Genomic DNA, 12,838 nt, shown 5'->3' on the forward strand with positions numbered 1-12,838 from the left:
GTCAGTTAGTTGCGGTTAAGCCAGCTTACGGATAGTACTCTTCGTGGTCCTCTGTCGTGGTGTCAGAAGAATGTGATGTTTTGGGAATTGTGACTGCGGGAAATACGTCATGTGGCAGCTGTGATATAATGGCTGCTGTGTCCATGTCACTGGGCAATTTGCAAGAATATTGCATTCAGGAACTTGTCAAGAGTTTAACACTCAGGTCGTCGGTTTGGAAGTATTTGGTGCCAATCTGTACTACAAAATTGATGATGACCACAGTGTGGCTGGTCACATCAACTTGTTGTAGTTGGTGGAAGTTGATGTGTCATCAGTGGAGGAATCGTCTTGAAGAGACCATGTATGTTCCAGATGGTTTGCAGATACTGTGCTGGGTCTTCCATTGGTTGGTTGGTTTGGGGTATAAAGGGACGAAACTACAGGGTTGTCAGTCCCTTTTTCCTGACAGAAACCAACCTCTATGTAAAACACCCTAATTAAGTTTGGGAAGGTAAAAGGGGGAAAGAGAAAGCAAAAAAAAAAAAAAAATGAATAAAAAGTGGGGAAAAAGTACGCCACAAGGTAAAGTAGAGGAAGCTATTAAAATCATAGAGCAGACGGTGTGGGCTGGTTGATCACAAGAATAAAAGATTAGCCAGCCACTCATACACTAAAATGTCCACCCCAAAAAGACAAGGTGAGATGAACACACATAGGGAAAAGACAAACACCAAGGCAAACAAGTGCACAGAAAGAGTGACAGAGTTAAAATGGAGGGAGGGTGAAGGCTTTGGAGAGAAGGCCAGATGCCCACCCTTAGATGGCGCAATAAAAATTCCCCTCGCAAACAAAATGTAAAACTGAATCTGCTGTTGATGTTGTAGTATTGTCACTAAACACAATAGGCACGATGCTGGGAAGGTTAAAAGTCTGCCACAGAATGGCTAAAATTGGGCAGTCCAACAAGATGTGGACAACAGTCATAGGGGAGCCGCAGCAACATCAAGGTGGGTCCTTGCGATGGAGGAGGTGACCATGTGCTAGCCAGGTATGGTCAATGTGGAACTGGCAAAGGACAACAGATTCCTTGTGAGTGGCTTGCATGGGTGCCCACCACACATCTGTTGTCTCCTTGATAACATGGAGTTTATTTGGTGTAATCAGGGTGTGCCATTCAGTATTGCAGAGCGTGAAAATTTTGTGGTGGAAGACCGACCGTAAATCCGTCTCCGGCAGGCCAATCTCTGGAGATGGTTTACTGGTAGTCTGTTTGACCAGGCAGTCAGCAAGTTCATTGCCCAGTATTCCAACATGTCCTGGGGTTTAAATGAAGGTCACTGGACGTCCACTGTTGCAGAGGACATAAAGAGGCTCCTGGATAGTCATTGCCAAAGGATTTATATAGAAGCACTGGTCAAGAGCTTGTAGGTTGCTTAAGGAGTCACTACAGATGACGAAGGACTCACCGAGGCAGGAGCGGACATGCTCAACAGCGCGATGGATGGCAACCAAATCTGCAGCAAAAACGTTGCACCCACCCAGCAAGGAGAGCTGTTCAGCATGGCCAAAGAGAGAGTAAGCGAAGCCAAATAGACCGTCAACCAATGATCCATCTGTGAAGATTATTTCTGAGCCCTTAAACTCTCTGAGAAGAGAGAGAAATTGTCAGCAGAGAGCCTCAGGTGGAACTGAGCCTTTGGGGCCAAGCAATAGGTCCAGCAGAAGCCGTGGCCGAGGTATTGACCATGGAACTGTACAGAAGTGGATGCACAGGAAAGATGGTAAGGGAAAGCATCGAGTTCATTAAGAAGTGACCAGACACGGATGGCGAAGGTATTCCCAGTTCTGGGCCACATATATGAGAGATGGATCGCTGTGTTAGGGAAAAGGAGATGGTAATTTGGATGGCAAGGCAAACTATGAATGTGGTTGGTTGGTTTTTGGGGGAGGAGACCAGACAGCGAGGTCATCGGTCTCATCGGATTAGGGGCGGATGGGGAAGGAAGTCGGCCGTGCCCTTTGAAAGGAATCATCTCATTTGCCTGGAGCGATTTAGGGAAATCATGGAAAACCTAAATCAGGATGGCCGGATGCGGGATTGAACCGTCGTCCTCCCGAATGCGAGTGGGCAGTATAATTTGCAAGCAATAGTTGCCACTGGAGCCGCAATGGTGGAACGCCAGCTTCCACAAGAAGGCTGTTCATGGGGCTCATTCAGAAGGCTCCCATCCTGATGCGAACTCCACAGTGTTGGATAGGGTCCAGCAGACGCAGTGCAGAGGGCGATGCTGAACCATACACCATACTCCCATAATAAATACGGGAACATATGAGGGCTTTGTACAGCTACAGTAGTGTAGGATGATCACCACCCAGTCAGTGTGGCTCAGGCATTGAATAAGACTAATGTGCTACCAGAACTTGTCCTTAAGCTGACAAAGATATGAAGATGGGGAAGCCAAGTTACGCAGGCATCGAAGACCAGTCCTAAAAAGCGGTAAATATATGCTACATCTAGTAGTTGGTCATCGACGTAAAGTTCTGTATGGGGATGGATGGTACGATGGCGACAGATGTGCATGACAAGTTTTGGCAGCCAAAAACTAAAAGTTTTGAGTGAGGGCCCATAACTGCGGTCTTCCACTCAGGAGTATTTTAAATGTATGTGTATCACATTTCAGATCATCAGGCAGGCCTGTATTAGGAGGCTGTAAGGCAGGTTGAATTGTATGATCATGAAGCATAACATGGGTGCAATCTATGAGTGTTTTACGAATGAAAACTTTAGGGAGTGCTGCGAGTTTGTGAGGGTGGTATTTTGCGCTGAGCACTGTTTTCTTTTACCCTTGTAATGAGGGTGGGAAGTTCAGTTGTTTCTGCTGGTGGCACCTGTAGCACAAAGTCAGTGGGAAGGGAAACTGGTTCACCACACAGAATTTCAGTGAGGGAGGCACAGAGGTCTGTGTTCACTAGGACACACAAGAGTGGCTTTTAATGTGTAATGCCACCATTCTACAAGGCCATGGCTTTGCATGTGGTAAGCATTATTTCAATAATGGTGGGTGCCAGAGAGGTTACATAGTTCACTGAACAGAGCAGATTCAAATTTTTGACCTTGGTCAGTGGTTATGGACACCGGACACCCATATCAGGAAATTCAGGTGGCGATGAAGGCCCTGGCTGTTGATTCTGCTGACATGTCTCAGAGAGGGATGGCTTCTACCCACAATGCTACATAATAGATGTTTGATAGGATGTATAGACAACCATCAGATTCAGGGAGGGGTCCCACCAGATCAATGTGCATGTGTTGGAACCATTGTTTGGTTGCTGTAAACTATCCAAGGCATGGTCGTGTGTGGCATCTGCCTTCACTTTTGTGACATAGTAGGCATGTGAGTGTACATTCCTAGCAATCTTTCTTGACATTCAGTCATAGAAGGTGATCTGTAACAAGTTGTGTCATTGGCTGAATGCAAGGAAGTGACAAGTTGCACAAATGGTCAAAGTACCTTCCAAAATGGCTAAGGTACTAAGGGACAAGTTCAATTTTGAGAGACATCACTCAAGATGTCTTGTGTCTGGTATCAGGCAATGTTCAGTTCCGCGATTCATAGTTTTATCACTGAGGAGGTCTTGGAGTTGTTTGTCCAGCTGTTGTGCTTCTGCAAAATTATCGTAATCAGTTTGTGTGGAGAGGAGATTGATCCATTACGTATTATCACTCACAATATTGTCCATGCTTTTTGGCTGGTGTACACTGTAAATTGTGTGATGTATCCATGTGGTGGAAGCATCTGGGCCAAAAGCCTGTTGTTTGGTTATGGACTGAGTCCACAAGTGGTTCGTGGTCTGTATAAATAATTAGTGGCCTACCTCCTACGTCATCCTTAAACTGATGATCTGCTTTGTAGACCATGAGGAGTTTGCAGTCATAGATGAAACATCTGCTTTGAGAAGAAGTCAATTTTTGTGGGGCATGGGACCGGGAGGGGTAGGGGGAGGAGGGGGAAATCTGAGTGGTTGCTAGATGCCTGCCACTTCCTTTTGGGTGACCATGCCAATTGTGAAATCACTCACATCCGCTGTTATGGTTAACTGTGCACGGAGAAGTGAGTGTGCCAGGTTTGTTGTCTGGGTGAGACAATCTTCGAACTGGTGGAAGGCATCCTTCATATCAGTGGTCCACATCAGCATTCATTTCTGTTAGTGTTCTTTCTTTTCAATGCCTCTGTGAACGGGGCCTGAACAGTGGCTGCATTTGTGAATCGGCACTGGTGGAAATTGATCACCCCTAGAAATTGACATAAGTCCTGGTAGTCTTGTAAGCAGTGGTAATTGGCGACAAGTTCCATTCATTGTGATGTAGTGCAGATGCTCATAGTGTTGACAATGTGACAGAGAAAAGTAACCTCAAGTTTTTGATGTTTGCTTTTTATGATTTCATTTGCAGTAAGTACATTAACAACTTGTTTGAGGTGGGAGTCATGCTTGTGATTACCCAGTGAAAAATTGAGGATGTCATTAAAGTCAGCATAGGAGAATGGTAACTTAAATAGGATACCATCCAAAAACCACTGCCATGTTTGGGCTACATTTTTGTGGCTATATGGCACACAAACGTACTCATATAAGCCGAGAGGTGCAATTATTGTTGTCTATTGCACATCTTCTGTTCTCATCAGTATCTGGTGACAAGCTTGTTTACAGCCCAGGATACTTAAGACAGATGCACCTGCAAGTCCTGGGTATTTGGTATTGGGTAACTGTCAATTACGGCACATGCATTTAGAGTTCTGGGTCACCATATAAATGTAAAGTACCATCTTTCTTTGACACTAGTTTAATGGTTGAAGCCCAGAAACTGTTTGAAGGTCTATTTTCATCTTCCCAAGTTCCTCAACTGCCACCTTGGCCACATGAAGTTTGTCTGGCAGGAGCCGGTGTGGTCTGTGTTGAAGAGGGGGGCCAAACACAATGGTGGTCTTGTTTAGTGTTCCATTTGTGACAGTGCACTGGGTGAATAACATCCAAGAAGAATTTAAGGGTGGTTGGGAGCATGGGTTAAGAACATGAAGCAGGAGACACATTACTAACCTTGTTGATACCTGATGGCAGTGTAGACAGCAGCACTTCCACTGAGGCAGTCATAGTTGCATCAGAAGTGTGTTGCACCTGCACAACAGAATCGTCATTAATGGGTGAGGTCAGTAGAAGGTTCTGTAGGTGATGTCATGCTGCGGTGAGCTCTTTGGACATTTCTTTGATATCCAGTCATACTTTTTTTTATGCTGTTGGAAGTATGAAGACTCCAGGTGCATCATGATGTAAAGGATCTGGTTTTGCTGAGTTTTAGTGAGTGAGTTGATGTGATGAAGTAGATGACAATACCGGTCATCTATCGGGGTGCTCTGCTGCTTGTCAGTGGGAGAAAATGTAGTAAACAAGTTCATAAATGAGGATAAAAATTTTTAAATGTTAAATGTTATTGAGCTCACTAAACATTAGGGAATCCACCCACCAGGTATCAAATTTTTTTCTAAAATAGTCAAGCAACCAAGTATTTTTTCCTGAACCTCTTGGTATGGAATGACCCAGATGTAAAGAGAGAAAATTCTCGAAGTGTCACTCTTTTCTTCATATACCACAACAGTATTCTGTCATTTGAGTTCCCCCGACTTTTCTATATGACTGATTTACATTTGGTATTTATTTCCAACAGAATTAAATGCATTAAATAATAAGTCTGTGAATCTGAAATCTAAGGTATTATTTATGGACCAATGAGAAAATAGTTAACTCTGCACTATCTGGGCAAGTATTACAAACCTTGAGTGGTGGTGCCCCAGTTTTTAATATTAGAGGTTAATGCAATGCAACTGGACAGATAGAAAGTCTATTCATCAAGCAGCAGCGGGAGAACACATACATAAAAAAGATTTCACTCGTGCAAGCTTTTGTAGCTCTTCCGGCTGAAGGGTTTAAAGGGGAAGGAAGAGGAGTGAAGGGAAAGGAACTGGAGAGGTTTCGAAGAAGGGGTAAAGTTCAGAAAAGTCACGCAGAACCCCAGGTCAGGTGAGAGTTACCGAATGGACTTACCACCTGGTAATTTTCCCCTGACTTGGGGTTCTGGGTGTCTTTTCTGAACTTTACCCCTTGTCCTAAACCTCTCCAGTTCCTTTCCCTTCACCCCTCTTCTTTCCCCTTCAAAACTTCTATAAGAAGAAGAAGAAGCCACCGGCTCCAAAAGCTTGCATAAGTAAAACATTTTTTATGGATGTGTTCTCCTGCTACAGCTTGGCGAGTAGATCTTTTTATCCATCCAATTACATTATATTTTCAAAAATTGATTATTTTTGTTGTTATTCAATGTGTGTGGTACTCACCAGCCCCAAACTCAGAATGCGCGCGCGCGCGCGCACACACACACACACACACACACACACACACACACACACACACACACACACACTCTCAAAGGGCTACAGGGAAGTTGGGAATGGAAATTTTCACTCTTTCCACAAACTTCGTTTTTTCTGATTTTTAATGCTCAGTACTGACACTGACAATTTACTTTTATTATTCCTAAGTCTAGAGTTAGAGGACTCCATTAAAAAGAAATTCTTCATTCTTGACATTTATCATCATCAAATTTTGTGTAAATAGTGCAGGAATTGCTTTTTAATAACAATTTCTAAAAAATGGATTCAGGTTACTGGCACGCAGTTACAAGCTAACTTATGTTTAGTACGTGATTTAACTGGGTCACAATGTACCCATTTCATTTTTCTCGGTCATTATCGTCTGCTGTTAGTTATCGATTTTCTTGCAGCATTCCATTGAGATACCTGACAAAGATTCTGTGTAAACGGATATGTAAAAGGAAACCAAAACAGAAGAGAACACTGTGTAAAACAAGGTCTGTTTCCCCAAATTTATTTTGAGTAACTGAAATGACTGCAAAGTTTCATTACATGTGGATGTCTTTTACAGACAATACAAATAATAAATCGTGTGTGTGTGTGTGTGTGTGTGTGTGTGTGTGTGTGTCCTGAAAAAATTTTTAAAAATGTTTTTGAGCCCACTAAACATTAGGGAATTCAACCACCAGGTATAAAATATTTTTCTGCAATGGTCAAGCAACCAAGTATTTTTTCCTGAACCTCAGGTGGGTTGATGGGCGTGTGGCCTATATAATAAATGTAATAAAAGTAGTAAATAAGAAACTTTCAACATGAACAACAGGAAAACAGCATATGATACACAAGGATTTTTTCTGGTCTTTTCTTAAATAATAGTTTATTAGTGGAAATATTACAAACATGAAAGCTAAGCTTTTTATCTTGTTTTGCATTTACAAGCAAGAAAAATATTATTTTTCACAATACTGTTACATTATTGACAGTAATTGCCGCCTGGAAAAATTAAATGTGGCTGAAGCTTTTCACAAAATTATTTCATTTCTTGCATAAGTACTTTTTAATGTAATAAATAGACTGGAAACTTATGGTGCATCTTTACAACAGTAAAGAAAAGTACATCCATCTTACAGAATTAAATTTCATTTCTTTTTTAAAGCATCCACTCTCGCATCTAAGTTACCTAGATTCTTCTTGATAGATTCCAAATTCTGGCTACAGGTCTGCTGAACTTGCTTTATTAGGTCTTCATTATTTTGCAGTGTTGTTGTTATCTGCTGCTGTATTAGTTCTAACTGACCTAATGACTTGCTGAAATCAACAGCTGAAAATAAGGACACACACGACAGTTAGATCAAAAAGCACAATTAAATCCAGTCATAATCCAGATGTCATATTGCCTACTTGTACTGCCACATTAAATCATAAACTTCTGAAACAGTGAAATTACCTTGATGATGAAGCGTTTCCAGAGCTAACATGCGGTCAACAATTTGTGGTAGCATTTGAGACATGTCACCACTTTTCTTAACCAAATCATACAATTCCATAATCTGGGAAAAATTAAACAATTTTTAAAAAATCTGTACACAAACCAAGTTCTGTATTAGGCATAAGTCATGCAAGGTACAATCTCTATGGATTAATGCAACAAATTTCTATAACATCAAAAATAATTAATTTTTGACAATATAATTTAACTGAGTAGATAAAAAAATCTACCCTCCAAGTGGCAGCAGGAGAAAACGCACTTAAAAGAAAGTTATACTTACGAAAGCTTTCAGAGCCAGTGGCTGCTCCTTCCCACAGAAGGGTCAAAGGGGAGAGGTTCAGGAAAAGGGGTAAATTTTGGAAAAGTCAACCAGAATCGCGGGTCTGGGGAGACTTACCAGATGGGATGAGAAGGAAAGACTGATTGTTCAGGACTGCACCGGACAAGATTTGAAAACCCGAGAGCTTAAAGGTGGATGACAGGGTAATATGCAAGACAGAAAGTACTGCCAAAACATCGTGCATAAGTTACTATGAGTGAAAAGCTAAGTGTGCGCTGTATGTAACAAAGGTGGGAAGGGGATGGCGAAAAAGAGACAGGTCAGAAAATGAAAGATGTAAAAAATTAAATGGAGTAAAGAAAGAAATAGTACTGAGAAGAAAAGCGGAGACATTAGAAGTTAACATAAATTAAGCCCACGTGGATGGCAAGAACCAAGGACATGTTGTAGCATTAGTTACCACTGTTGGAGTTATGAGATATTCGTGTCTGCGGCAAGAATCCAGATGGCACATGCGACGAAACAGGTACTGAGGTCATGATTGTAATGTTGTAGAGTGTTCTCTGCAACAGGATAGTGTGTGTTTCTAGTTTACACCCTCTGCCTATGGCCATTCATCCAAACTGATAACTGTGGCAGTCATGCTGATATCAAAGACCAAACAATGTTTACATAACAGCTGGTATATGACATGTTATTTCACAGGTGGCTCTCCCTTTGATAGTATGTCTTTCCAATTACAGGGTGGATAGAGGTGATGGTAGGAGGATGCATAGGTCAAGTCTTGCAGCAGCGACAATCACAGGGGTTGGAGCCATAGGGTAAGGAGATGGTGCAGAAGGAGCATACGATCTGACAAGGATATTTTGGAGACTGGGAGGGCAACAAACAGCTATTCCAGGTGCTGTGTGCAAAATCTCAGACAGAATGGATCTCATTTCAGGTCATGATTTTAGGAAGCCAAGGCCTCGTCTAAGTAGCTGATTAATACATTCAAGACCAGGATAATACTTAGTGACAAGTGGTGTGCTCCGAAGTTGTTTGGAAGGATCAGTAGTACCAGGATTGGATGTGATGGCCTGGGAAATCTGCTCTTGAATTAGGATGGTGGGGTAATTACATCCAGTGAAGGCCCAGATGAGAATTTTAGTGTATTGCTGTAAAGAGTCTGCATCCGAACAAATACATTTGCCTAGAATGCCAAGGCTGTATGGTAGGGAACGTCTGACATGGAAAGAATGGCAACTGTCAAAATTTAAGTACTGTTGCTTGTTTGTAGATTTAATGTGGCCAGAGGTGTGTTGACCTTCAGTGAGGACATCTTTCATTTTCTGATGTATCTATTTTTTGTCTTACCCCTCCCATCTCTGTTACGTACCATTCACTACGCTTTTCACTTATACTAACTTGTGCACGATGTTTTAGCAGCAATCTTTGCCTTGCATACTACCCTGTCTGTCACCTTTAAGCTTTCAAGTCTTCAAATCTCGTCTGGTGCATTCTCCAGTCAGTCAGTCTTTCCTTCTCATCCTGTCTGGCAAGTCTCCCCTGACCTGGGGTTCTGGGTGATTTATCCAAAATCTACTTCTTTTCCTAAAACATTTCAGTCCTTTTCCTTCACCCCTCTTCCTTCCCCTTCAGCCCTTCTGCTGGAAGGAGGAGCCACTGGCTCTGCAAGCTTGCATAAGTATAACCTCCTTTTGTGTGTGTTCTCCTGCCACCATGTGGTAAGTAGATTTTTTTCTATCCAGTTACATTATACACCTGCAATACTATGATATACCATGTGTTGAGTTGTGGCATGTTAAAACACCTAGCCATAGATGTTTGCAGATCTGCTGCAGACTTTTTCAGCAACTCTAAGTGCTAAAACAGAAACTTTATCATAGGGTGAAAGTCACTTGTACTACAACCAGAGCTTGCTTCCTAGTGCAGGGTATGCTCTGTGGCACTAGAATGGCTTACCATTTAAAAAGGCATCAGCAAATCAATGGTATTACCTTAGCATCCCTGTCAGCAGATTGAGTTGCAGTCTGCCCCTTTTCAGCTAGTGCATCCATTTTGGCAGAGAGAGCTGCAAGCCGGGATTCAGCCAGATCAAGACGAGAATTATCCAGAAGTGCAACACGAGCACTCAACTGCTGAGTTATTTCCAACAGACCATTAGGAGCATCTCTCTGTCCACCGATGTCTTGTGTTGTAAGACCCACCTGGAGCAAGGTATTCATGCAGTGTAGTAACTGTAGCATGCATAGCATATGCTTAATTGTAATGCTGTGGCATTTATGGATAACTATTTACCAGCATCATTTGTACATATAATATCAAAAACAACAGAAAGCTGTACACATAAGAAGATGAGCTAATATTACGAGAGCGTGATGATAAAAGTATATAACTGCTTTGAAAAATAAGACATAAGCTGTGCAGCACTGTTGGGCATAAGAAAAGCATCTGATTACGATTTCTAATCAACAAAACACCACTAAGGAGTGGGAGAAAATGCTCTATGTCTAATGCAGTCTTACTTGGATAATAGGAAAGAGTGAATGGGGATAAGTAATAAAAAATCAGAGTGTCTTTCAGTTACAACAGGTTTAATCGCATGATCTGTTTTTGGACCTTCCCGATCCATTATTTACATAAAAAATAATAAACCTACAATTGTATCATGTGATACAGTGCAATATGCAGATAACACTCCTCACTTTATACCAATAGCAAAAATGTGCAACACAGTATGGGGATAGCAATGGAGCTAAGTATTGCCAGGTTTCAAGCAAAGTCAGTACAACAGAAAAATAACAATAAAATTGAAGAGATTTCATCTGAATACTCTGTACAGTAAAGCTATTAGGATTTCGCATAGGGAAGGTATAAGGCAGATTAGTACATGCCGTGGAGCAATGTTGTTGAAAAGTCTAATAGTATGCTATTCTGCAGTCTTCCACTTTCATCTGAATCAAGGAATACTACTATGAAGTAGTTCTGTGCATTCAAAGTTACTGTTTAAATGTAAAAGGAAAGTTATCAGGTTCACTGCATGACTCAGCCCACGTGAATCATGTAAAGATTACTTCCAACAAATGTCTGTATCTGCCTTCCATTTTTAAAGGAAACCAACACAAGTATGACATAAGAACGTTAATCCGTAAGTATAACACAAGAAGTGCACATACAATTAACATGCACTAAGCTAGGCATGCAAAGATCCATAACTGCTACTAATATCTTGGCCTTGTCAACTTCAATAAACTATCCCAAAAGTGCCTACACAGTGCCAATAAATAAACTGAAAACTATCACTGAAAAATGGATGAAAAGCAAAATACTTTATTCCACTCCAGAGTCCCAAGAGTGTGATCAATGAACTACATTTTGTATGCCATCAAACAAGACATGTCCAGAAAGTAAGTACTGCTTCGGAAAAAAACTCAAAAACTTTATTTGGAACCAAAATTTATTTTTACAAGAAAGAGCATTTCTTAAACTAGTGTTCTACATAGTTGCCATCCTTGCTCACATATTTGTCACAATGGGAAGCCAACTTTTCTATCCCTCATGAGAGGAAGATGCCATCAGCAAAGACAGTAACTGCTGAACGCTGATTTTTGTGTCACCACCACTATCAAAGCACCTTCCTCCTAAATCACACTTCAGGTTCAAGAAGAAGTGATAGACGGTATGAGATCAGGGCTGTACAGTGGGTGATCTAACTGCTACGTACCGAATTGTTGAATAAAGTTTTGAGTGACACCAACAAAATGACGACACACATTGTGATGAATCAAGTATTCCATGCCTTTTGTTTTCAACTGTGTGCCAAAGTTTTCTCTGTGTACCACACTGACTTTTTCACCTCTGGAAGGAACTAAACAGACAAAAAACTAAGAAAAAATGGTGTTCAGGCGTGACTGTCTTCGACGGCGGCATCTTTCTATAATGAGGGCATAGAAAAGTTGGTTTTCCACTATGACAAATGTTTGAACAATTATGACAACCATGTACAAAAAATAGTTTAAGAAATGCTCTTTAATGTAAAACTAAACAGTGCAGATTAGTATAAAACACCGGGTAGGAAATCCATTGTGAGTACAACGTGAAGTTCTTAATTCTGGAACAAACTTTTCAAAATTCTGCATTTACTTCACAATAATTTAGTTTTTGTGCAGTCATTGTTATTCAGAAAGTGATATAATTGAGAAATTCTTAAGAGAGATTACAAGAGAATGCTGTTGCTCCATCAAAGACCAGCTTGTTGAGTCTAAACATTGTCATTTTAATGAATGTCATGATACATTTCCTTTTAGTAAATATAACTAGGTAATTCTTGAAGTTCCAGAAGAACCATAGTGGAAAAAAAGGACAAAATTATATATTCCTTATCCCGTGTCAGTCTACACCGATCTATCTGCTGATGAAGCACTCATACAAAGTCATAATGGGATAGAATACATCAAAACAGTTTACAAATATTTATTCATTAGCACACAAAGCTAGTGAAAAATCAATATGTCTCAAACTTTGACTGTTAAAGATAAGTATTCACATCTTTAATATCCCATCACAATACAGACTAAGCACATTAACTTTTTCTGCAATTTCTGAGTTTTATAGCAAATGAAAAAAACAAACCGCTTTTACTGGTTCTGGGCCAAGTACTGT

The 12,838-nt window shown here is 40.9% G+C and overlaps 1 protein-coding gene across 1 annotated transcript in view; it reads right to left on the reverse strand.

Annotated features, from left to right (window-relative positions):
* Positions 1 to 7,282: 7,282 nt before the first annotated feature.
* LOC124606962 (dynactin subunit 2) overlaps positions 7,283 to 12,838 on the reverse strand; it is a 56,909-nt gene continuing 51,353 nt past the window's right edge. Inside the window, exons 6-9 of the mRNA XM_047139100.1 lie at positions 12,809 to 12,838; positions 10,174 to 10,383; positions 7,852 to 7,954; positions 7,283 to 7,725 (exon numbers count right to left, since the gene is read on the reverse strand). The exon at positions 12,809 to 12,838 is cut by the window's right edge and continues 199 nt beyond it. Of these exons, the coding sequence (XP_046995056.1) occupies positions 7,544 to 7,725; positions 7,852 to 7,954; positions 10,174 to 10,383; positions 12,809 to 12,838 (525 nt within the window). The 3' untranslated portion in view covers positions 7,283 to 7,543. The remainder of the gene's footprint in view (positions 7,726 to 7,851; positions 7,955 to 10,173; positions 10,384 to 12,808) is intronic.

The sequence above is a fragment of the Schistocerca americana genome, chromosome 3, assembly GCF_021461395.2.
Source record: "Schistocerca americana isolate TAMUIC-IGC-003095 chromosome 3, iqSchAmer2.1, whole genome shotgun sequence".
NCBI lineage: Eukaryota > Metazoa > Arthropoda > Insecta > Orthoptera > Acrididae > Schistocerca > Schistocerca americana.